This window comes from Leptopilina heterotoma, unplaced genomic scaffold (genome assembly GCF_015476425.1).
Source record: "Leptopilina heterotoma isolate Lh14 unplaced genomic scaffold, ASM1547642v1 Lhet_123, whole genome shotgun sequence".
Lineage (NCBI taxonomy): Eukaryota > Metazoa > Arthropoda > Insecta > Hymenoptera > Figitidae > Leptopilina > Leptopilina heterotoma.
The window spans coordinates 5046982-5072628 of record NW_025110842.1 but is presented as its reverse complement, the minus strand read 5'-3'; the positions used below and the strand labels follow the sequence as shown (position 1 = coordinate 5072628).

The window sequence follows — 25647 nt, the reverse complement described above, 5'->3', positions numbered from 1 at the left end:
TCTTCCTTTAACTAAAAGAAATTCCTTTTTTTTTTAACTAAAAACAATATTTTTTAGTTGCAAAAAGAAAAATATTATTTCTTGCAACAAAAATATTTTTTGATTACAAAAAGAAAATAATCTTAATTGCAAATAGGATATTTTTAGTAGCAAAAGAAAAAAGTTGCAAAATAATTATTATTAATTACAAAAAGAATATTTTGTGGTTACAAAAAGATAAAAATATTCTTAATTTGCAAAAAGAATATTTTTTGGTAGCAAAAAGAAAAAAGTTGCAAAAAAATATTCTTAATTGCAAAAAAAAATATTTTTTGGTTGCAAAAAGAAAAATAATCTTAATTGCAAAAAGAATATTTTTTCGTTGCAAAAGAAAAAAATTGCAAAAAGACAAATATTGTTAATTGCAACAAGAAAAATAATCTTAATTTCAACTAGAATATTTTTTTTTTTATAAAAAAAAAGTTGCAAAAAGAATATTTTTTGGTTGCAAAAAGAAAAATATTTTTTAGTTGCAAAATGAGAAATATTCTTTATTTGCAAAAATAAAAATATTCTTAATTACTAAATAATATACTTTTTGTTTGTAAAAAGAAAAATGTTGCAAAAAATATATTTTTAATTGCTAAAAGTTAAAAATATTATTAATTGCAAAAAAAAATATTTTTTGTTGCAAAAAGTAAAATAATTTTAAATGCAAAAAAAAATTCTTTTGGTTGCAAAAAGAAAATATTTTTTAGTTACAAAAAGACAAATAATATTCTTAATTACAAAAAGAATATTTTTCCGTTGCAAAAAGAAAAATATTTTTTAGTTGAAAAAAGAAAAGTATTTAAATTTCAAAATATAAATAAAAAAAAATAATAAATAAATAAAATTTATCAATCACTATTATTCATTGTGAAAATTAAATTTATTCAAATACATTTTCTCCTCCATTCAGAATTAAATTCTACAATAAATTTATGCAGTAAAGAAAAAATGAAATATTTGAAAACTAGAAGAAAGAAAAAAAAAATTTTCTCGAATCGAAAAAATTTCCCTATAATTCATATCTATATATAAAAAAATAAGTAATTTGTATTCTTTCACTAATCTTTTTTTCTTTTGTACAACGAAATTATTCAAAATGAAACAATCAGATTAAAATTTCTTTCACATCTTTTATGGAAAGTTTCAAACGAATAATATAATTTCTTCTTTTTTTTACTAATATAAATATAATTTTAATTAATAAATTAAAAACTAGCAGCTTATCGTAACGATTATAATTATAATAATAAATGTCTCACAATGGAACAACCGAACAAACATGGAAAAAAAAATTAATTATAATTTAATAAATATTATTATAATAATTGAAATAGGAACTTGATTTTTGTTACATACTTTTAAATCAGATTTCCCTTTGTGTATAAAAAAAAAAAAAAAATATATCAGTTCAGTATTGATGAAAATAACGTCCTAATTTTTTTTAAGTCTTGCTCAGCAATTTTTTTTTGAAAAAAGCTAAATTCTTCTTGACGAAAATTTGTATGTCTTTTTCCTCTGAAAAAGAAAGAAATTTTTTAAAGTATTTTGTCATTTGAAGTTAATTCAATTCTTATAGAGAATTTTATAAAGAATTTTAGAAAATAATAATTGAATTCTTATAAACAATTTTAGAAAAATTTATCAAAATAATTGAATTTTTGCTAAGAATTTCATTTAAATTTTTTTTAATAATTTAATTATATTAAAATTGTTTTTGAAATAATTTTAAAATTAATTAAATTCTTATAAAGTATTTTACAAAAATTTTAGAAAATAATTGAATTCTTGTGAAGAATTTTATTAAAATTTTTGAAAGAAATTGAATTTTTTTGAGAAATATTATTAAAATTCAAAAAATTTGAATTCCTTTGAAGAATTTAATTTAAATTTTGAAAATAATTGAATTTTTTTATTTCTTATGAAAATGATAAAATAGTAAAAAAAAAATAATAAAAGAAGCAACAAAATTTGTAAAAATACAAAATTCAACTGTTTCGAAGAAAAATTAAATTCTTTCGAGGAATTTTATCAAAATTGCACTGTAAATAATCGAAATTTTCTAAAATAATTGAATTTCTCCAAAGAACTTTATTTAATTAAAATTAAATTAAATTTAATTAAATTTAATTTATACGAAAATAATTGAATTCTTGTGAAGAATTTTGTTATTTATCAAAATAATTGAATTTTGACTAAGAATTATATTAAAGTTTTTGAAAATAATTTAATTCTATTGAAGAATTTTATGAAAATTTGGTGAAAATAATTAAATTATTTTCAGGAATTTAATTCAAAATTATATTGAAATTAATTGAATTCTTAAAAAGAATTTTATAAAAATTTTATAAAATATTTGAATTTCTCGGAAGTACTTTATTAATTACGAAAATAATTGATTTCTTGCAAAGAATTTTATTAAAATTTTTGAAACTAATTGAATTTTTGTTAAAAATATTATTAAAATTTATAAAAAATTGAATTCGTTTTGTAAGATTCTTTTTTAAGAATTTTTTTTTTTAAAGTATTTTATCAAATTTTTTTTTTGAAATCAATTGAATTCTTATAAAGAATTTTAGAAAAATTTTAGAAAATAATTGAATTCTTGCGAGGAATTTCATTTAAATTTGGAATGTAATTGAATTTTTTTCGAGAAATGTTATTAAAATTTTTTTTAAATTGAATTCTTCTTTAAGAATTTAATTTAAATTTTGAAAATAATTGAATTTTTTCTTTATTTGTTACAGAAATGATAAAATAAAAAAAAATAATAAAAAAAAACAATGAAATTTATAAAAATACAAATTCATTTGTTTCGAAGAAAATTTATATTCTTTCGAGGAATATTTGAAAAGAATTGAATTCTTTTATAAAATTTTTTCAAGACTTTTTAAAATAATTGAATTCTTTCGAGGAATTCCATTATTCTTAAAAATAATTGAATTTTTGTGGAGAATTTTATTTTTTATCAAAATAATTGAATTTTATTAAAATTTTTTTTAAATAATTCAAAGTCAAAATTGACTTTTTTTCAAAGATTTTTATTATTATTGAAAATAATTGAATATTATTGACGAATTTTATTAAAATTTTTGAAAATTATGAATTTTTTAAAAATATTGAATTAAAATGACATGGAAAATAATTAAATTCTTATTAGAAATTTCTACGAGAATTGAAGTATTTAAATATAAAAAGAAATAATTTTTAAAACTAATAATTTTAAAAAATAATTTTAAAAATAATTTTAAATTTGTAAAATAAAATTGTATTATTTGATAATTTAGCAAAAATCGTAAGGAAAGTAGTAAAATAGTAGATTTTATCAAATAAATACGAAAGACTGATAAAAAAAATAAATATTAATATTTTAAAATTGAGTTGAAAAAATATTTTTACCTGACATTCGTTTGGCGAGTAATTGATGCACCATTTTTCGGCAAATTATTTTAAATGTTTCACTATCGGGAATATCGGGCGAGGGAAAATATTCTTGAAGATTTTTTTTCGTTATGTCCGATATTTTCCAATGTAATGCAACATTCACGTCCTTTTTATAATCCTTATCACTTGATTTCGTACTTTTCCCATTTTTCGAACTGTTTGAACTTTTCAAACTTTTCGAATTTTTCTCATCGATTTTCGATTTTCTTCGTGAATTTTTCACATCTTTCGCAACTGCCACTGATGTCGATGACGATGACGCGGACGACGATTTTACACTCGTTTCATTATTCCCAATAATTTCAATTGTCCTTCTTACACTTTGTTGATCGATTCCTTTCTTCCTCGGCGATTCACGTGGTTCACAATCAAACAACATATCCCTCGCTTGTCGCTTTTTGATTTTATCCTGTTGCTCAAACTTATCAATTTTCAATTTATTCGTCACACTTTTTTCACTTTCCTCCTTCGCCTCGTCTTTTAATTCACAATTTTCCTTTTTAAAAAATTCCTTTAACTTTCCATTTTCATTTTTCTTCAATTTTTTTTTCTCCTCCTCGTCATCGGTGTTGGAGATTTTTTTCCTCTTCTCCTTCTCCCTCGCGGCCTCTTGATTTTTAATAATTTCCAATGCCGTCTTGAAACCGTCAAATTGAATATTCTTCAAACACTCAATATTATTGAGATTTGGCAATGAATTTTTATCGTTGTTTATATTCGTTGTATTTGTTTTTAATTGTAAATTACTAATTTCATTTGATTTTTCATCTGATTTTTTTATTGACGATGACATTTTGGAAATTTCCAATGCCGACTTGAAACCCTCGTGTTTCATTGTTGATAAATTCTCGTTTTTTATTGAATCCTCAAAAATCGCCATTTCCGCGTCCAAATTATTTGGTAATTTTCCCTCTTTTTCGTTTAAACTCTCGTGCAATGAATTGCTGTCGTTGCATTTTTTTATCGATGATATCTTTTGGAAAAACAGAGAAAGAGAATAAAAATAAAAAATTTGAAAGGAAAAATTTAATTTTCGAATGAATTTTTCGAAATTTGAGTACAAATATAATTGAATAAAAATTCAAGTTTAGAAAATTCATATGAATAAAATTTCAATTTTAAAAAATTCAAATGAATAACAATTCAATTTTAGAAAATTCAAATGAATAAAAATTCAATTTTAGAAAATTTAATTCAATAAAAGTTTAAAATTGTAATTCTTATAAGGAATGTTATATTTCACGAAAATAATTGTATTCTATAGTCAACTTTATTAATTTTTCAAATTTATAAAGCATATTATCTCAAAATTTTTGAAATAATTGAATTCTCGAAAAAAATTTTATTATTTATGAAAATAATTGATTTCTTACGAAGAATTTTATTCAAATTTTTTTCAAATAATTGAATATTCCAATAAAAAAATGTATTATTTGTGAAAATAATTGAATTTTTAAGAAGAATTGTATTGAAAATAATTAAATTGAATAGGAAAATTTTATTAAAATTTCAATTTTATTAACTAAATCTTGTAAAGATTTTTCTCAAAATTTTTTCAAATAATAGAATTTTTAAAAGAATTTTATTAAAATTTATCGAAATAATTGAATTTCTTAGAACTATTTTTTTCTATTCTTTGAATATATTTGAATTCTTTCGATAAACTTTATTATTAAAAATTAAAAATAATTGAATTGGTGCGAAGAAATTTATAAAAAATTGGAAAGTAATTGAATTCCAGTGAAATTTTTATTAAAATTTCGTTTAAATAATTGAATTCTTTTGGAAAATTTTATTAAAATAGTAGATATTAAAAATAATTGAAATGAGAAAAGTTTTTAAAAATAATTGAAATTTTGCCAAGAATTTTATTAAATTTTTTTAAAATAATGGAATTTTGGAGAAGAATTGTATTATTTATAAAAATAATTGAAATTTCGACGAGAATGTTTATAAATTTTTGAAAATAATTGAATTTCTGTAATCAGTTGTTCTTAAAATTTCTATTTAAATTCATTAAAAATTGAAATTTTTAAAAATTTTATATTGAAGCCTTTGTATTAAAAATAATTGAAATCCTGCAATGAATTTTATTTTTTATGAAAATAATTTAATTATTACGAAAAATTTTATCAAAATGTTTAAAAAGAATTGAATTTCTGTGAAAATTTTGTTATTTTTGAAAATAATTGAATTCTTGTGATGAATATTATTATTTTTGAAAATAATTCAATTTTTTAATTTAATTTTAACTTAGATTAATTTTTAAAATTTTATTGAAAATAATTGATTTCTTTCGAAATATTTTATTAAAATATTTAAAACTAATTGAATTCCTGTGAAAAATTCTAATATTTTTGTAAATAATTGAATTCTTCCAAAGAATTTTAAAGAAACATTTTTTTAAATAATTGATTTTTTCGATGAAATAAAATTAAACTTTTGAGAATAATTACATTTTTGAGAAATTGCTGTAAAATTGTATTCAAAATAATTCAAATCCCGCGATGAATTTTATTATTCATGAAAATAATTGAATAGTTGCCAAGAATTTTATTAAAAATTTTCAAAAATAATTGAATTCCTCAGAAGAATTTGATTATTTATGAAAATAATTGAATTAATGCAAACGATATTATTAGAATTTTTTAAAATAATTGAAATTCTAAGAAGAAGTGTATTACTATTAAAAATAATTGAATTCTTGTGATGAATATTGTTATTTATAAAAATAATTGAATTTTGCAAAAAATTTTATTAAAATGCCTCAAAATAATTGAATTTTCGGGGATAATTTTGATATTTATCGTCATAATTGATTTCTTTTTAAAAATTTTATTAAAATATTCGAAAATAATTGAATTTCTGTGAAAAATTCTAATATTTTTGTAAAGAATTGAATTCTTCTAAAGAATTTTACAAAACATTTTTTAAATAATTGATTTTTTCGAGAAATTGAAATTAAATTTTTAAGAATAATTATTTATATTTCTGTAAAATTGTATTAAAAATAATTGAAATCCTGCGATGAATTTTATTATTTATAAAAATAATTAAATTATTGCGAAAAATTTTATCAAAATGTTTAAAAAGAATTGAATTTCTGTGAAAATTTTGTTATTTGAATTATTGCGAAAAATTTTATTATTATTGTAAATAATTAAATTTCCGTGAACAATTTTGTTATTTTTGAAAATAATTGAATTCTTCATAAGAATTTTATAAACATTAGTTTAAATAATTAATTTTTTTCGAAATGTATGATATTTCGAAAATTTTTTTTTAAATAATTCTATTAAAAATAATTGATATGTCCGGTTGAGACTTTACGCGAGCAATACGTGTCGGGTAACCGCGGGCTGAAAAAGTTGTTTCTTTTTGGTTTAAAGGGTTAGTGGACTTGCGATTTTTATTGCAGTTATTAAAGTGAGGTGTGAGTTGTTCAAGGAAATGTTTGTAAAGTGGGGGATTGAATGAATGATGAAAAATTTGATTATTAAAAAGTGGAGCTGGAGATAGTTGAGGTTATGTCGATAGCAAGTTCAGCGAACATGGAAGACGAAGATAATTCAAGAGAGTCCCAACAGATGACGCCATTTAATAGAAGCCGATCTACGGAAGATAAAGTAGATTCTCCGCGTGGCGCAGTTTTGGAGTCAACGAAAAGGGGGAGTACAAAAGGAGTAATAATAAAAAAAAAAAGAGGACGACCTTCCAAGGCGGAACTTGCGAAAAGGAAAAACAACAAGGGTGTTAAAAATTTAGATAAGTATTTTAATAAGAAATGGGATGAAAAAATGTCCGAAATAACAGGGAAAAGTGAGTTTGTAAATAGTGGTGGAAATGCATCTAAACAATCAGAAAAAGACACAGAAAAATCAAGAAGTGAAACGATAAATAAATTGCTAGATCAGAACTCTAATATTGAAGAGGAAGTGTGTGTTATTGAGGAAGATGAGTTAGAAAAAATTTTGGATACATGGTGGGACAAAAAAACAAAAGAATTGACAGAGTTACTCAAACGTGCAGAAAAAGATGCGGTCTCGCAAGAAGCTGAAGAAGAAAGGATCACGAGAGAGGAAGCAGCATTAACAGCTGTAAGGAAAGCAAGAGAAAGAGAAATTAAATTGAAGGCTGAAAGCAATCGACTCAAAGAGGAAGTTCAAAAATTAAATTCATCAATTCAAAATTTAGAGAATGGAGCTAGAAAAAAGAAGCGAACGCCCGGAAGAAATTTAAGCGAATTTAACCAATATCCGAGAAACCAAAGCCAGGAAGAAGGAGACAACACTCAATTGAGAATGGAAAACAGCGATGATACTCAAAACAAAAATGAGGAAGAAATAAATCTAACAAGCGAGGATAATCGAGCAAAAATACCCGAACTCTTGCAAAAAAATGAATTAGAATGGGAATTCAAAGAAAGAAGAAAAAGAAGATGTTGGATAAAAGTGACGGGATTCAGTGTTGTACGAGGGCCACATATGAAAAACGAAATTCAGGAAGTCTTAAGGGGACTAACCGGTGTTCAAATTACGATAAAACAAGTGAGGGTTATTGAAGGGGGAATTCTAGTAAAATTGTACTCTTTGGAAGAAAAAAAGTATCTTTTGAGAAACAAAGGTAAATTACATGGAACGGACATCTGGATACAAGACGATTTAACGCCTAGAGAGGAGGAAATCAAGAAATGGATAAGGCAAGAGGTTAAAAAAGTACAAAATCAAGGATTTGAAGCCAGGTACCGGTATATGAGGTGGACAGTGGGGAATCGCAATTTTCGCTGGAATGAAGAAGAAGGAATAACCGAAGACAAGTGGTTTCGTCAATCGAGGTAATGAAGAAGAAAGGATTATCAAAGTTATTTCTTGGAATATTGCTGGAACTAAAAACGTGTTGGATTCGAAGAACTTTTGGGAAAATTTCGATCTCGTTATTTTTCAAGAAACTTGGTTGGAGGAGAAAAACGTAGCGGACTTTAAGAATAAGTTAAGTAAAGATTTTTATTGGTCGACTAAATCAGCAACTAGACAGTGTAAAAAAGGTAGAGCTAAAGGGGGGATATTAATTGGAGTAAAAAAAGAGGTGAGTGATAAAGTGAAATTTGAGGAATGGGAATTTGGTTTGATATTGTATGGGGGGTGGAAAGCAAACGGAAAGAAGGTGCGTATTATTTCTACTTATAACAATGTTGGTATATCTAAATTAAAAGAAGAACTAATTAAATGTATAGAAAAATCTCGACGTGAAGGGGAAGAATTAATCATTGTAGGAGATTGGAATGCGAGAACGGGGGAGGAATTGGGAGGATGTGAATGGGATAGACTAGATCCTTACAGGGGGTACACTAGAGATCGGAAATCTAAGGATAAGGTTCTTAATGCTGAAGGCAAAAAACTTTTGGAAATTTGTGAAGAACAAGGTTTAAGAATTTTGAATGGTAGAATAGAAGGAGATACAGAAGGAAATTGGACGTGTATCTGTGGAGAGGGGGGATCGGTTTTGGACTATATAATAGTAATGGAAAACAGTGATGAATGTCCAGTAAAGAAATTGGAAGTTGAACCTAGAATTGAATCGGACCACTTTCCAATTTGCTTTAACTTAGAATTAGAGGGTAAATTAGTTAGAGTAGACCAGAAGGATAGGGTTAGGAAACAAAGGAGAAACATTCTCAAGTGGGAAAAAGAAAAAGAAGAAGAATATAGAAGGGAAATGGAGAACTTATGGGACGAGGGGGAAAAAAGCGAAATCTGGGAAGATAGATGGAATAATTTTAAACAAAGCATATGGAAAGCTGCGGAATTAGTAGGGCTTATAAGAAAGGAAAGTAATGGAAATTTTACAGTAAAAACAGGTTTCGATAAGGATTGCGTAGAACAGAGATCGAAAGTATGGAAAAGTTTAAAAGAATTTCGTAAAAAAAGAGATGACGAAAGTAGATTAAAATTAAAAAGGGAAAAAAGAAAACTGAAAAAATTATGCGATTCAAAAGAAAAAGAAATAAAAGAGGAAAAATGGAATAAAGTAAAAGAAAGCAAAAGCATGAATAGTTTCTGGAAAGCGATAGGGGATTTTAGACCGCGAAAGAAAAAGAAAAGAGGGATGGCAGTAAAAAAAGAAAGATGGTTGCATCATTTTCAGGGATTATTAAATGGGAATAATGAAAATATAAATGAAACAACTAGGGAAAATGCAACAGGGAATAATAATTCAGAAAATAGAGAAGTAGGTTCAAGCATAGAAACAGACAATGACGAGGATGACAACGACTTAAATGCAGATATATCTTTCGATGAATTAGCTAAATGTATCATGAGAATGAAAAAAGGGACAGCTCCTGGAGAAGATGGGGTACCAATAGAGTTCATAATAGGAATTCCTAGAGTATGGGCTTTAGAGTTACATAAAATAATAAACGGTTTTTGGAATCAAGGTAAATTAGGAAAAGGTTGGGAAAAAGCGAGAATTATAGCTATCTATAAGGATGGAGACGAAAATGACACAAATAACTACAGGGGTATATCTTTGCTGGATACGGGTTACAAAATTTTAGCTTCACTTTTAGACGAGCGCATTAGAAACTGGTTAGAAAAAAACAAATTGTGTAAAGAAAATCAAGCAGGGTTTCGCAAAAAAAGGTCAACCAGAGATCATATTTTTGTCCTAAATTCATTGATAAAAAATAACTTAAAAAGGGAGAAAGGTAAACTACACGCCGCATTTATTGATTTTAAAAAAGCTTTCGACACAGTCGATAGAGAAATTCTCTTTAGGAAGCTGTCGAACTTAGGAATAAAAGGAAAAATGCTCAAAATGATCATGGAAATATATAGAGTAACATCGAATGAAGTAGTGACTGAAGAAGGACTTACGGACTCATTTGAAACAAATAGAGGAGTAAGGCAAGGATGTCCTCTTAGTCCTACATTGTTTAACATTTTTATAGAGGACATGGATGAAATTTGGGAAATTAAGAAAGAGGGTGGCACGGTCATAGGGAAAGTTAAAATTTATTCTTTGAAGTTCGCAGACGATTTAGTATTATTGGCAGATTTTCCAGAAGGGTTGAGGCAAATGCTAAAATCACTAGAAGGGTACGTTACAAAAAATGGATTAGAAGTTAATATTAAAAAATCGAAGGTCATAGTGTTTAGGAAAGGGGGTAAACTAAAGAAAGGGGAAAAATGGGAAATATTCGGAGAAAAACTAGAAATTGTCAACGAATACAAATATTTAGGCTTTTGGTTCTCTACAAAAGGATCTCATGGAAGGCACGTAAAAAAAATGGCAGGTGAAATGCAAAAAGCAACAAATGCTGCTTGGGGCGTCTTAACGAGAGCTAGAATAGGGGGACTAAATACAAGACTTTATATTATGGATATTTTGTCTAAATCGGGAGGTTTATATGGAGTTGAAATTTGGGGATGGGAAAAATGGGATACAATGGAAAAAGCGCAAGGAAGATTTGTGAAAATGGCGATGGGACTGGACATCAACACCCCAGATTACATCTGGAAAATGGAATCTGGAAGAGTTAGTCTAGATGTAGAAGCTAAACGAAGGGTATTTAAATATCTCAAAGAAATTTTAAACATGGAAGAAAACAGACTTCCGAGAATATGCCTAAATGAGGAACTAAGAGGCATTAAAAACAATTTTCCATCAGCATGGGGAGCAAAAGTCCAAAAAGTTCTTAGCGAAGTAGGAGACGGCAGAACAATTCAATTATTGGGTCCAGAAGAAAATATGAGAGAGATTTCCGAAAATATAAAAAGAAATATAAAAGTCAAAATGGATCAGGACATTCAACAACAGTGGTATAAAATTGATAAGTCTTCATATTGCAAAAATTATGGGAAATGGAAATCTAAAATAGGGAGAGAAAATTACTGGGAAATTAAAGAACTAAGTTTCAAGGACAAGGAACAATGGGCTCGGATTAGATGTGGCAATGTAGGGAGGGCCGGGAATAAGGGTTTCACAGATGTAAGTTGTAGACTCTGTGGATCAGAAACAGAGAACATAGAGCATATTTGGGTGTGTAAAAAAGCTAGGGAGCTAATTGATAAAAAGTGGGTGGAAGAAGTTGATAAGTGGACCGATTGCGGCAAAAATTTAAGCTTGCAAAAAATTTGGTCAACAATGTCTGGCAAACCGATCCTCGCTCTCTGCAGATACGCAAGAGCCTTTGAAGATTTATCAAAATGTAAACAAAGCGGTTTATAATTTAAGATATTTAAATGTTTAAAATCTAGTGTTAAATTAATTTAAGTTATTTATGTTAAAGATTCGAAGAAAATATTTATGTACGGGAAATGTAAAAGGCTGAAAGGTCATACATATGAATCCAATATAATAAAATAAAAAATATTAAAAATAATTGAAAATCTTCGATGAGTTTTATTATTTATGAAAATAATTGAATTCTTGCTTAGAATTTTATCAAAAATTTTTTTTAAAAATTGAATTTCCATGAAAAATGTTATTATTAGTGAAAGTAATTGAATTATTGTGAAGAATTGTATAAAAATTCAGTTAAATTAGAAAAAGAAATTAGGAGTAAAATAATTACCAGTTTATGCATATTGAGTTTGTAGGCGTTACTTAATCGAGTGCCAGTAAGAGTTTTGTACTCCAATTGAAGTGCCACATTTCGTAAATCCTCATTGGAACGCTTTAAATCAGATAGTCGGCAATTTTTCGATAGAATTTCGAAAAGTTGATCATAAAGAGTTTCTCTTGTCTGTAAAGAGAAAATTTTCTTCCAATAATTACCATTGAAAATAATAACTATTATTAACTATTATTTGAAAAATAAATTTGAATCTAAATAAATCTGATTTAGTAAAAATTTTCAACTTATATTAGAATAAAAGTGAAATTAAGAATTATTAAGCAAACAAAAAGAACTAATTTCAATCTGCGAACTAATTTTTTGAATACAACAATTATTAATATAGATTTATTTTGTAATAATTAATTAATTAATAAATTATTAATAATTTGTAATAATATATTTATAACTAGCTGTCGTACCCGTCTTCGACGGGTTGTAGTTTCTGATAATGCACTTAACAGTGTATCTACCAACCTAGGAAACCGGAAAATAGCCGGGAATTTGATTTGACAGGGAAAAAATAATAATTAGTTACTATTGTCTATTTCATTAGGAAAATAATACCATTTGAAACAGTGACCGACTTTTTATTATCAAATTAGTTATTTTTAACTAATTCAAATGCAGAAAACAATATTTCTCAATTTGTAGTACTTCAATCAATATAATGTATTAAAATAAATCTAAAATTTCCTCCAGTTTTTTGAGTTATAGTACAGTCTAATTCGAACTAATTGTATAGCAAGTAGATCCAGTTTTTCTCGGTTACATTAAATTCCCTGATATTTTACGTCTTTTCTGGTTGGTAAACACCCTGTTAAATGTATTATTAAAAAAAACCCGTCCAGTAAACCAGGAAAAATTTGGACAAAGCCGGAAATTGTTTTAAACCAAAATAAACACCGTGTTTAACTTTTGTCTTTACATTGATCAAGATATCTCTAAAAGTTAAATCAGAGAGCCCACAAATACTACTGAATGAAGCTTCATAGCAATTGGTATCAATTATAATTTTTTCAATTTTTTGATATTCAAAACATTTTTATACTTACATCTTCGTTATAAGAAAGTATTTTTGAAAAATTATGCTAAAATGTGACTAAATAACATGTAATACTCAACTATAGAAAGTTTAGAAGCAATCCATGAAAAAATATAAAATTTAGAAATGATTTGTGTTAAATAAATTTATTTATTAGAGTCAAGTATTTATTTAATTAATCCAATTAAGATTTATTTGATTCAACTAAATAAAATTATTTAAACGAAATAAATTCTTATTAGATCGAAATAAAAACTTTTTAAATAAGATATTATTTTTCAAATAATTATAATTACTTGAATCATATAACTTTTTTTAGTGTAGCTATAGTAAACTAAAAGTTATTAATGTGAACGAACATTATCTATATTAATAAAATCAGATTACTATCTGTACATTGCTCCAAACTTTAAAATTTTTATATATTTTTTCGTTTTGAGACATTAGAATTCTAAAAATGTAAAAAAAATTTCTGTCTGTCTGTCTCTGTCTGTATGCAAAACTTTGTTCGCGCATCAATTGAAAACGGTTCAACCAATTAAAGTGAAATTTGGCAGTCTATTAGGTATTAAAGTAACTTACAATCATAGCCTTATCCGATTAAAAAATATTAACTTGAACAAAAGTTATGACATTTTTCCAAAAAATTCAAAAAAACAAAAAAATGCAAATTTTTTATCTTTTGTAAAATGAATGAAAAAACTATCCTTAGCTAACTTTTTCAGATAAATACAACCCATTTCTACGATAAAATTTTTAAAAAAGATGTATTTTGAAATTTTTTTTCGTTTTTTTAGATCAACTTTTTTCTAAGAAAATAGTGATTTTTAATCTTTAAGCAAGCTTTTCAGGAAAAGTTATTAAAGTTTTTTATTTAAAGATCAGTATGTAAAGTAAGAAATTTGCTACATTAAACAAAAATAATTAGCTAAATGCCATAAAAAAGAAGGAAAAATGTTGAATTTTAAGAAATTCGGTTTTTTGAATTTTTGCTAATTTTCCATAATTTTAGATTTTTTACCGAAGGGTGGAGACTATTGAATAAGTAAAGTATTTTTTAAGAGCACAAAAATAATAAAGCTAAATGCTATAAAAAAGAAGGAAAAATGTTGAATTTTAAGAAATTCATTTTTTTGCATTTTTGCTATTTTTCCATAATTTTAGATTTTTTACCAAAGGGTGGAGACTATTGAATAAGTAAAGTATTTTTTAAGAGCACAAAAATAATAAAGCTAAATGCCATAAAAAGAAGGAAAAATGTTTAATTTTAAGAAATTCATTTTTTTGCATTTTTGCTATTTTTCCATAATTTTAGATTTTTTACCAAAGGGTGGAGATAACAAATTAGATAAAGTATTTTTGAAGAGCCCAAAAATAATGAAGCCAAAAGCCATAAAAGAGAAGAAAAAATGTTGAATTTTAATAAATTCGGTTTTATGAATTTTTGCTAATTTTCCATAATTTTAGATTTTTTACCAAAGGGTGGAGACTATTAAATATAAGTAAAGTATTTTTGAAGAGTACAAAAATAATGAAGCTTAATGATATAAAAGAGAAGAAAAAAATGTTAAATTTTAAGAAATTCGGTTTCTCGAATTTTTGATAATTTTTGATTTTTTGCTAAAGGGTGGAGACTATTCAAATAGTATAATTATACTACCGAAATAGCTAATGGTAACTAATTATTAATTAATTAATTATTAACTAATTATTAATTATTATTAATTAACTAATTATTAATTATTAATTATTAATTAATTTATCCCGGGTATTTTTGATTTTCCGCAGATTGGTAGAAACATTGTTAAATGTATTGGTAGAAACTAAAACCCGTCGAAGACGGGTACGACATGACAGCTAGTGCTATATATTTTCAAAATTTTTAAAATTCAAAATTTATCTTTTGAAATAATTATTGTCATTAATTTTACTTAAATTTTATACAGGGTTAATTTTAGTATTTTTTATTACAATTTAGTCATCAGAATGAAATTTGAGTTTTTCATTTTTTGATCATTAATTAATAAAATATAATAGCAATTTTGAATTCTGTGCAACATACTGACAAAAGTCTCATATTAATTATATGGATATTGTTAATATTCTGACCTAATAGAATTCTTTTAAGAAAGTAAACTTATGATCTCAACAACAAATTTTTATTGTTGACCTAAGAAATACAACCGTATAAAAATTAATTACAAAAAAATTTCAATTTTTAAACTTTTTAATTTTTCAATATTTAAATCTAACACTTTTTATTTGTTATTCAAAATTTTATTATTCTGACGATTAAATCTTCATAAAAAACACTAAAATTAACCCTGTACCAAGTTTAAGTACAATTCACTAAAGTATATGAAAAAACTAAAAATTTCGAATTTTCGAATTTTTGAAAAAATGGCATAACTTTCGTCCATATTAATATTTTTTAATCTACTATCGCTAGGATTTTAAGTTAGGCTAATGCCTAAAAGACTGCCAAGTTTCACTTCAAACGATCGAACCGTTTTTCCGTGATACGCGGTCGAAAATTTGCGGACATACATACACACATACACACATACACACATACACACATATACACATACACACATAATTTTCTTAATAGTATTTTCGCATTCCTTAGAGTGTAAAAAGAAGGAATATAATAGAAATTTTGAATTCTATGCAATGTACAGACAAAAGTCTGATTTTATTAATAAGGATTTGTAAATTAAAAATTGTTATTATGAAATTAATCTCACCTTGACTGAGAGTCCCTTAATTTTTGACGATGTAAATTCAGCAGCCAGAACGTATGAATATTTTGCGTATTCATTCTCCTCTTTTTCCTGTTGAAGAAAAAAAAAATTATTATTATTATTATTTTTATTGTTGTTATTGTATTTATTATTATAAAAATAATAGTAATAGAAGAAATAAATAATACCTCCTCGATACTTTTTGAATTTCTTCTCAATGCAAATTGTCGATCAATTAATTCCTTCTCTGCTTTTCGTCGATCCTCTTCTCTTTTCTCCGCCGATATTCCATGCGAATTATTGTCATCAAATAAATTATTGTCAATTTTCGCAAGAGAAAAACTTTCATCATTAGATTTATTATTTTTTATTTTCGTCGAACAAAATTCCAATTCAGTTAAACGCTCTTTAACGGCGTCCTTCTCATTGCAAACGTCACACAATTTTTTACAGGCCGGCACCGAGTCATTGAAGTATTTCGAAAAAACACCGTGACGACATCTGTAAGAAGAAATTTGTTTGATAAAAAAATAAAAGAAAGAATAATAACAATTACATTATATTATTATTATATAATAATAATCCTCACGAGACGTCAGTGGTTTTTGATTCCAAATTGTTTTATTGTTCAAATTAAATAATAAAATAAGTGAAATAAGAAAATTTAATCCAATTTTTGAAAAATAATTAATTATTTTACGAATTATTTATTTTTCTATTTCAATAATTCAATTCTCGTAGATGAATTCCTATAAGAATTGATTTAAAAAAGAATTTTAGTCAAAAGTTTAGCAAAATAATTAGAAGTCTTTAAAGTAAGATTCTTCAGTAATAATTAAATTTCAAAAAGTTTTTAAATTGGAAGCCTTGAAATTATAATTGCTGTAAAAGTATAATAATATTTAAATTTATAAAAAATTATTAATTTATTAGCTTGACTTCAAAATTAAAAGTTTCGAATAATTCAAAAATTCTAATAAATAATTGAATTTTGGAAATAATTATAATAATTAAATAATTTTACGAAATTTCGATTATTTGGAATTTCTTTAATTATAACTATTCTTTTGAAAATAAAAACTTGAAATAATTTTAAAAATTTTCGATTAAACTTTTTGAAAAAAATTAATTCCATAGAATTTTTAATTAAAAGCATGAAAGATTCAAATTTTTCCATTTGTTTACAATTCAATTTTTTACGTGAAATTTCGATATTTTCATATATATTTTAATTTGAAACCTTTACAAAATTCAATTTTCTCTAAAAATTGCAATTATCAGAAACTTTTTCAAAAATTCAATTCTTATCTAAAACTTTAACTGAAATTAATTTCTCAATCAATTTTTATTAAAAAATTAGGCGAGAATTCAATTGTTTAAATACAAACATAGATAATTTATTGAATAATTGAATTTTTCTTAAAATTTAATTGAATTCTTTTGACGAATTTTAATAAAATTTTTAAGAATAATTACATTTTTCGAGGAATTCAATTAAAATTTTGTATTAAAAATAATTGAAACTCTGCAATGAGTTTTATTATTTATGAAAATAATTAAATGTTTCTGTAGAATTTTATTAAAATTGTTTTTAAATAATAGAATTCTTTTGGAAAATTTTATTAAAATAGTAGAATATTGAAAATCATTGAATGAAGAAAAATTTTTGAAAATAATTGAAATTTTGCCATGAATTTTAAAATTATTTTTAAAAATAATTGAATTTTATTACTTTTAAAAATAATTTAATTCTCGTGATGAATATTGTTATTTATGAAAATAATTGACTTCCTCCCAATGATTTTATTATTTATGAAAATAATTAAATCCCTGAAAAAAATTTGAAAATTTTAGAAAATAATTGAATTACTGCCAAGAATTTAATGTCAAATTTTAAAACATTTGATTTTTTCTAAAAAATTTATGAAAATTATATTTTAAATAATTGAATTCCTGTGGAATTTTTATTATTTGGAAAATAATTAAATGTTTGCGCACAATTTTATTATTTTTTTTTTTTTTTGACTACATAATTGAATTATTTTAGGAATTTTTATTAAAATAGTAGAATATTGAAAATCATTGAATTAAGAAAAAATTTCTGAAAATAATTTAATTCTCGTGATGAATATTGTTATTTATGAAAATAATTGACTTCCTCCGAATGATTTTATTATTTATAATAAATAATATTTAATTTTGCAATGAATTTTATTAAAATTCCTGAAAATAATTGAATTTTTCTATTCATTTATAAAAATAATTGAAATGTTGACAATTTTTTTTTTTTTTTATTTTTTTGAAAATAATTGAATTTTTGCGAAGAAATTTATTAATTTTAAAAATAATTGAATTCTTGTGATGAATATTGTTATTTATAAAAATAATTGAATTCTACAATGAATTTGTTAAAAATTCCTGAATATAATTGAATTTTGGCGAAGAATTTTGCTATTTATAAAGATAATTGAAATGTTGAGGAGAATTATTTTTTAAAATTTTGAAAATAATTGAATTTCTGGAAAGAATTTTAATATTTATTAAGATAGTTGAATTCTTTCAAAGAATTGCGTTAAAATTTAAAAAATTGAAACTAATTTCAACAGAATTGAAATTAAAATTTTTCAAAAAAATACTTCATTAAATTAAGTTAAATTCCCCTGATTATTCTATAGTAATAGAATAAAAAGAATTATAATAAAAATAATACAAATAATAATAATAATATAAAGAATAAAAATAATAATCTTATTATATTGAAAGAATAGAAAACGTACTTAACGTCCATACAGTAAGCGACTGCTTTTTCAAAATCGCCCCATTTGTGTTTGGCAACATCCGGCGGTAATTGTGAATATTCACCCTTTGCTTCTTTTATTAAAAAGCCAATAATATTACACTCATCCTGACTGTAATAAACCCGACAAAATGCCGGTTTTCCATCGCGTCCGGCTCTGCCCGACTCCTGATAATAAGCCGAAATCGACTGCGGAACTGTCCAATGAATAACAAATCTGCAAATTATATTTAATTTTTCTATTCAATATTTTCTTATTTTAACAAAATAATTTATCTTGAAAGAAAGTAATTTTTTTTATATACAATATTTTAAAAAGAATAAAAAGAAAAATTATTACCTAACTGGTCCTTTATCGACACCCATTCCAAAACTGCAAGTTGCCGCAATTACTGGCACTTCTCCAGAGGTCCATTTATCCTGAACTGACTCTCGTTCCTTACTTTTCAATCCTGGGAATAAAAAAGAAAATGTTATTTTCCAAATTAAAAATCAACATACGAATCAATAACTTTATTGAAATAAAAATCAATTTAAAAATGTTTTCAAATCCAAAAATTTGCAATTAACTTATTTTTAAAGATTTATAATTAAATTTTTCGCAAGAAATTCAATTATTTAGAAAAATTTTGAATTAATTTCTTAATAAGAATTCAATTATTTCCGAATAAAAATTATAAAAGAAATTTATCGAATTGAAAACAATTTGGTTTAATTAATTTGTCGTACTTTTTACGTTTTTTTTTGCATTTTTCGTATTTATAGCATTAAATTAGAATTTCGAATTAATTTTAAAATTCAAAATATTAAAAAGAAAAATTAGAAATATTGTTTTTTTTAAATAAATTATTACCAGCGTGATATGCAAGGGTTGAAATTCCAAGACTGGACAATCTCTCGGCAATAGTTTCCGTGTCTTCTTTTCGACGGCAATAAACAATTCCACAATTTTTCTTTTCCTGAAAAGAAGCAAAAAAAAAAAAAAAAACGAGTTACAAATATAGAAAAGAGAATAAAATTCTCCCCAACCCGGAAAGAAAAAAATCTTCTTTCTTTTACTTTTTTAAAACACAAAATTTACCTACAGGCTTTGTTTCTTCGTTATCACCGAGGCATTCCTTAATAAATTCTTTTAAATGAATTATGGGATTTTTAATTGCGTCCCGATACCAGACGTCGTAATAAAGATTTGAACGAAATATTGGCGTCGATATCATCAATGGATTCTTCATATTGAGCGACGACGTAATGTCTTTGATTACCTAAAAATAAAAAGCAGAAAATTATGTTTATTTTTTTTTAAAAAGAAGAAAATTAATTGAAAAAATTGAAAAATGTGAAGAATTTTCTATTTCTTTCAATTTTTTTTTAACGAAAATTATAATTCTTTCGGTTGGAAAATTAAAATTGTTTTAATAATTCGATTAAATAATTTTTTAAGACTGAAAATTGAAACTATTACTCTGCTTTCATGTAATTAATTTTCTTTCGAATTTTCGAACATTAATTTTAATTCTCTCAATATAAAAATTCCAAAATACAAATTTTAAATTTTAAAAATTTTTATTTTTATTGAAATTTAATTTCTTTTTAATGTTATGAAGAAAAATTTCAATTTCAATATTAAAAATAATTGAAATTCTGCAATGAGTTTTATTTATTTATCAAAAATTGAATTATTGAGCAGAATTTTATGCAAGAATTTATTTTTTGAAAATAATTCAATTCCTGTGAAGAAATCAATTACTTATAGTAAATAATTTAATTCCTGTGTAGAAATCAATTACTTATGGTAACAAATTTAATTCCTGATAAGAATTTCATTAAAAGTTTTGAATAAAATTTAATTCTTATGAAGAATTTTTTATTAATATTTGAAATTAATTGAATTTATGTGAAGAATTTTCATTAATTTTTGCAAATAATTGAATTTCTACGAAGAATTTTATTAATTTTGGAAAACAATTGAATTGCTGTGAATAATTTTATTAATTTTTGCAAATAATTGAATTTCTGCGAAGAATTTTATTAAAAGTTTCGAAAATAATTGAATTCTTGCGAGGAAATTAAAATTATTTGTAGGAAATCAGTTAAAATTGTATTCAAAGCAGTTGATTTTTTAATAAAAAATATTATAAAATATTAGTAACATTATTAAAATTCTTGAAAATAATTAAATTCATTTGAAAATTTTTATAAAAATTGTATTGAAAATAAATTGGATCCCATAAAAATTGAATTATATTTAAATAATTTAAAAAATTATTAAAATTTTGAGTAGAATTTTAGTTAAAAATTCTAGAAAATTAAATAAGAAAAAAATAAAATAAAATAATTGAAATTCTTCAATGAATTTTGTTATTTATGAAAATAATTGAATTTTGCAAAAATTCCTGAAAATAATTGAATTTCGGCGAAGAATTTTGCTATTTATAAAGATAATTGAAATGTTGACGAGATTTTTTTTTTAATGTTTGAAAATAATTAAATTTCTGGAAAGAATTTTAACATTTATTATGATTCTATAAGAGTTGAATTTTTTTAAAAGAATTGCGTTGAAATTTTAAAACACAAAAATTCAGAATTTTCTTATAAATATTAAACATTAAATTTTTTTCAGTACTTTTCATATAAAAAATCATAATTTCTATTTGTTATTCATGATTTTTAATGAAATTAAAATCCTTTTTTTCCTGTTTGAAATAAATGAAAGAAATTAATTTATTATTTACCTCATTTGTTGCCGTTGCCGTTAAAGCAACAACGGGAATTTCGGGAAATGTTTCACGGAAAAATGACAATTTTCGATAACTCGGTCGAAAATCATGTCCCCATTGACTTAAACAATGCGCCTCGTCAATAACCAAAAATGAAAGTGTTTTATTATCGTTTAACGATTTCACGATGGACTGAAAATAGAAAAGAAAAATAATTGAAAACAAATAATTTGGTGACTATTAATTTATTTTCGAAAAATACTTCTCTCTTTATTAATAATAATAAACAAAAAAAAAAGGAAAATTTAAAATATGAAAGCAATGAAAAGAAAAAAAAATTGATAATTACCCGAAAATTCGGTTGAAGGCACATTTCCGGTGTGACGTAGAGTAATTGAATTTTTGGTGATTTTGACAATAAATCGTCAATAATTGCCTTTCGTTCATTTTGCGTACTTTTCGAATTAATTGCCTTGGCATTTATTTTTTTCCCCTCCAAAAAATCCAATTGATTCTAAAAAAAGGAGAGAAACGAGAAAAAACACAAATAAATAACTAGAGATTAATTAAATGCAATTATTAATAAATCATTAAATGATAGATAAAATATAATTTTTATCTTCATTAATTTAAAATAAAATCTTCTTCTAGTTTCATTTATTTTATCGTAATTTTTATTAAACTTATCGAGAATTAAATTAAAACGTTCAACTTAAAATTGAATTAAATTTATTAAAAATTTTTGAATTTATTTATTAATTTATATTGTTCAAAATAAAATTTTGAATTGAATTACAGAATTTAATTAAATTTTTCAATTTAATTAGAAAATTAAATTTTTTTTGAAATTTTTGTATTTAAATTAGAAAATTGAATTAAAATTCTTTAAAATTTTCAAATTTAATAATTAAATTTTTTTGAAAATTTAATAAAAAAAAATTAAATTGAAATCATATTTTTTAAACTAAAAAACTTACTTTGACCAATGCAATTAATGGCGAAACAACGAGAGTCACAGATTTTTCCTTTAAAACTGCTGGCAATTGAAAGCAAAGCGATTTACCGGATCCAGTTGGCATTCGAATAAAAACATCTTTATCACCTGGAAATTTTTTTTTATTAATTTATTTTAATTACAATATAAAAATAAAGAAGTTACTCGAATATTTTATACCAAAAAAAAAAAACAAATTTTATGTTTTAAAAGTGAAAATTTATTCAAAAAAAGCAAATAGTTATTTTCTAAAAGTGTAAATTTAAACAAAAAAAAAGAAAATTTCATTTTCTAAAAGTAAAAATTTATCCAAAAAACGAATTTTTATTTTTAAAAGTGAAAATTGATAGAAAAAAATTTTTATTTTTTAAAAGTGAAAAATTTGTGCATAAAAAGCAAATTTTATTTTTTAAAAGTGAAAATTGACCAAAAAAGCGCATTTTTATTTTTAAAAGTGAAAATTTATACAAAAAACAATTTTTATTATTTAATATCGAATATTTATACAAAACCAAACAATTTTTTTTAATCCAACATTTTATACATAAAAAAACTGTATTTTTTCTCTTTTTCATTTCATTTTGGAAATAAAAAAATGTTATTTTTTAAAATCGAAAATTAATAAGAAAAACAATTTTTATGTACAGAAAAAAAACAATTCTTTTTCTTAATCAAATATTTGTTACATAATAAAAAGATTTTAATTTTTTAAATTTGCAAATTTGTACAGGAAAAACAGTTTTTGTTTTAAAAGTAAAAGTTTATATACAAAACAACAATTTTTATTTGTTATAAGTGAATAATTTATACAAAAAAAGGAAATTTTATTTTTTAAAAGTAAAAAGTTTTTTAATAAAAAAAGAGCAAATTTAATTTTTTATAATTGAAAATTTATACGAAAAGCCAAATTTTATTTTATAAAAGTGAAAATTTTGTAAACAAAAAAAATTTTCATTTCTTACAATAGAAAATTAAAACAAAAAAACAATTTTCAAACAAAAAAAAACAGTTTTTTCTTAAATCGAATATTTGTTACATAATAAAAAATTTTTATTTTTTAAACTCGAAAAATACAAAAAAACACTTTTTATTTTTTAAAATCGAAAATTTATAAAAAAAAAATTGTTACTTTTTTAAATAAAAAATTTTTGCAGAAAAAAATCAATTTTCAATTTTTAAAACCGAATATTTGTTACATAATAAAAGATTTTTATTTTTTGAACTCGATAATTTATACAAAAAGAGTTTTTATTTTTTGAAATAGAAAATTCCGAACAAAAATTTTTATTTTTTGAAATAGAAAATTTGGAACAAAAATTGTTTTTTTAATAGAAAATTTAGAGCAAACAAATTATAATTTTTTAAAATAAAAAATTTAGAGCAAAAAAAAATTGTTATTTTTGAAAATCGAAAATTTAGTGCAAAAAAATTGTTATTTTTTAAAATCGAAAATTTACATAGAAAGAATAACAATTTAATTTTTTAAAACTGAATATTTTTGTAAAAAAAAACTATTTTTTTAAATCAAACATTTTCGTATAGAAAAGAAATTTTTATTTTAAAAATTTGAAAATTTATGAAGAAAAATTTTTTTTTATTGTTTAAAATCGAAAAATGCACCAAAAACTATATTTTTTTTAATAATAAAAAATTTTTTAAAAAACATACACTACAAGAAAACAATTTTTTAATTTTTAATTTCCAATACTTGGAAATAAAAAAAAGTTGGTTTTTTTCTGAATCGAAAATTAATACAAAAAAACATTTATTTATATTTATTTATATACTTAAAAAAATATTTTTTATCGCTAAATTATCAAATATTAAAATTATTATTATTATTATCTTAGAAAGTTATCAGAAAAGTCGGACGCAGGTAAAAGTTTGGTTCACTTTTGCAAAAAAAAAAACAAAACAAAACATAACCTTTATAATTTATTATCGAGAGAAATATTTCATTCTTTAAATGGGAAGATTTTCGAATTGAAAAATCGAACAGTAGATTAAATAGTAGATTAAATAAAAAACGTACAATTGAAAAAATGATTGAAAAGTAATGCAAAAAAAGTTAATTATCCTTAATATTGTAAAAAAGATTATTAAATTTTGTCATACTAACCTCTATAAACGGCAGCAGTTGCTTTCTTTTGTGTCTCATTTTTGAAGTCATCATAACCAAATTTACGTTTTAGTGCCACTTGTAGCATTTTTCCTTATTGCAAAATTAAACGAAAAACACTAAAATGATGTCTAATTTATTTTTTTTCGCACTATTTTTGCATTAACTGTTCATTTCCATTTAAACTTTAAAAGGAAAATAAATGCAATCACATATATTCAACACACTCTCGACTGCTGGTAAATTTCGTTCTGAGTGCATCAGGTGTGTCAACGCGAGAAAAAGAAATCCCCTAGAATTCCTGTTAATTTAGGGTGCCGGTCACAACTGTGCAAACTCACAAACTGTCGACTTGTTGTCCTGGCATTTTTTTTTATTTTATTCTTCATATTTTTTTTTGAAATAAGTCTCCAACAACACAATTATTGTTGTAAAAGAAAATTGTAAACAAAAAATATTTAAACTCTACGTCAATTATATTTTTATAATAATTGCCATAAATTTTAAATGTCAGTTTGTTGTTTGATAGTTTGTCACTAGTTTATAAGTGACTTAACCAAACGTGAGAGTAAGAAGGACAGACATATATCTGCATCTCTTTCACACTCACGGTCTAGTTACAAATTGCAACGTATTTCTTTAATGCTTTAGGGTGAAGTCCCATGGCAGCGTTTTGCGTTGCGTTTTGTAACTAGGCAATGAGTGTGAGAGAGATGGAGATATATGTTTGCTATATTTGCACTCATGGGCTAGTTACAAAACGCAACGCAAAACGCTGCCATGGGACTTCAGCCTAATGCTTTAATTTATTAGTAACTTTTACTAACATATAGTGATTTCTACTAATTTATTAGTAAATTTTACTAACATATAGTGATTTCTACTAATTTATTAGTATAATTTATTAATTAAAAAACAAAAAGTCAGTGACTAATACGAATTAATAAACATTTTTACTAATTCAAATTAGAGAGTATAAATAAAATAGAAATAATAAATTTATGATATAATTATATATTATAAAATTCTATTATAAATATAATAATTCTTAAAATAATGTAACAATGAGAATAACAATGACAATAATAATAATAATAATAATAATAATAATAAAAAAAATAATAAAAAAATAAATAATAAAAT

General features: G+C 23.4%; 1 protein-coding gene across 1 annotated transcript; it reads right to left on the bottom strand.

The window, feature by feature from the left end:
- Positions 1 to 1047: 1047 nt before the first annotated feature.
- Positions 1048 to 24820, bottom strand: LOC122512053 (ATP-dependent DNA helicase Q5-like). Its single transcript, XM_043627674.1, has 13 exons — positions 24505 to 24820; positions 22369 to 22493; positions 21741 to 21905; positions 21407 to 21583; positions 19760 to 19936; positions 19528 to 19633; positions 19015 to 19126; positions 18655 to 18891; positions 16066 to 16378; positions 15881 to 15967; positions 12047 to 12217; positions 3427 to 4444; positions 1048 to 1545 (listed from the first exon to the last, which is right to left on the bottom strand). Exons 1-13 carry the CDS (start codon positions 24590 to 24592, stop codon positions 1472 to 1474), a joined length of 2850 nt encoding a protein of 949 aa, XP_043483609.1. The 5' UTR covers positions 24593 to 24820; the 3' UTR covers positions 1048 to 1471.
- Between the last annotated feature and the right edge of the window lie 827 nt (positions 24821 to 25647).

What these genes read in the sequence shown, in the direction of transcription:
- LOC122512053 (XM_043627674.1), bottom strand. Translation starts at nt 24,592, where the DNA reads ATGCTACAAGTGGCACTAAAACGTAAATTTGGTTATGATGACTTCAAA. An exon ending in CATTAATTGCATTGGTCAAA is followed by an intron (nt 21,906 to 22,368) that starts GTAAGTTTTTTA and finishes TCCTTTTTTTAG; the next exon opens with AATCAATTGGATTTTTTGGA. An exon ending in ACTCGCCAAACGAATGTCAG is followed by an intron (nt 1,546 to 3,426) that starts GTAAAAATATTT and finishes TTTCTTTTTCAG; the next exon opens with AGGAAAAAGACATACAAATT.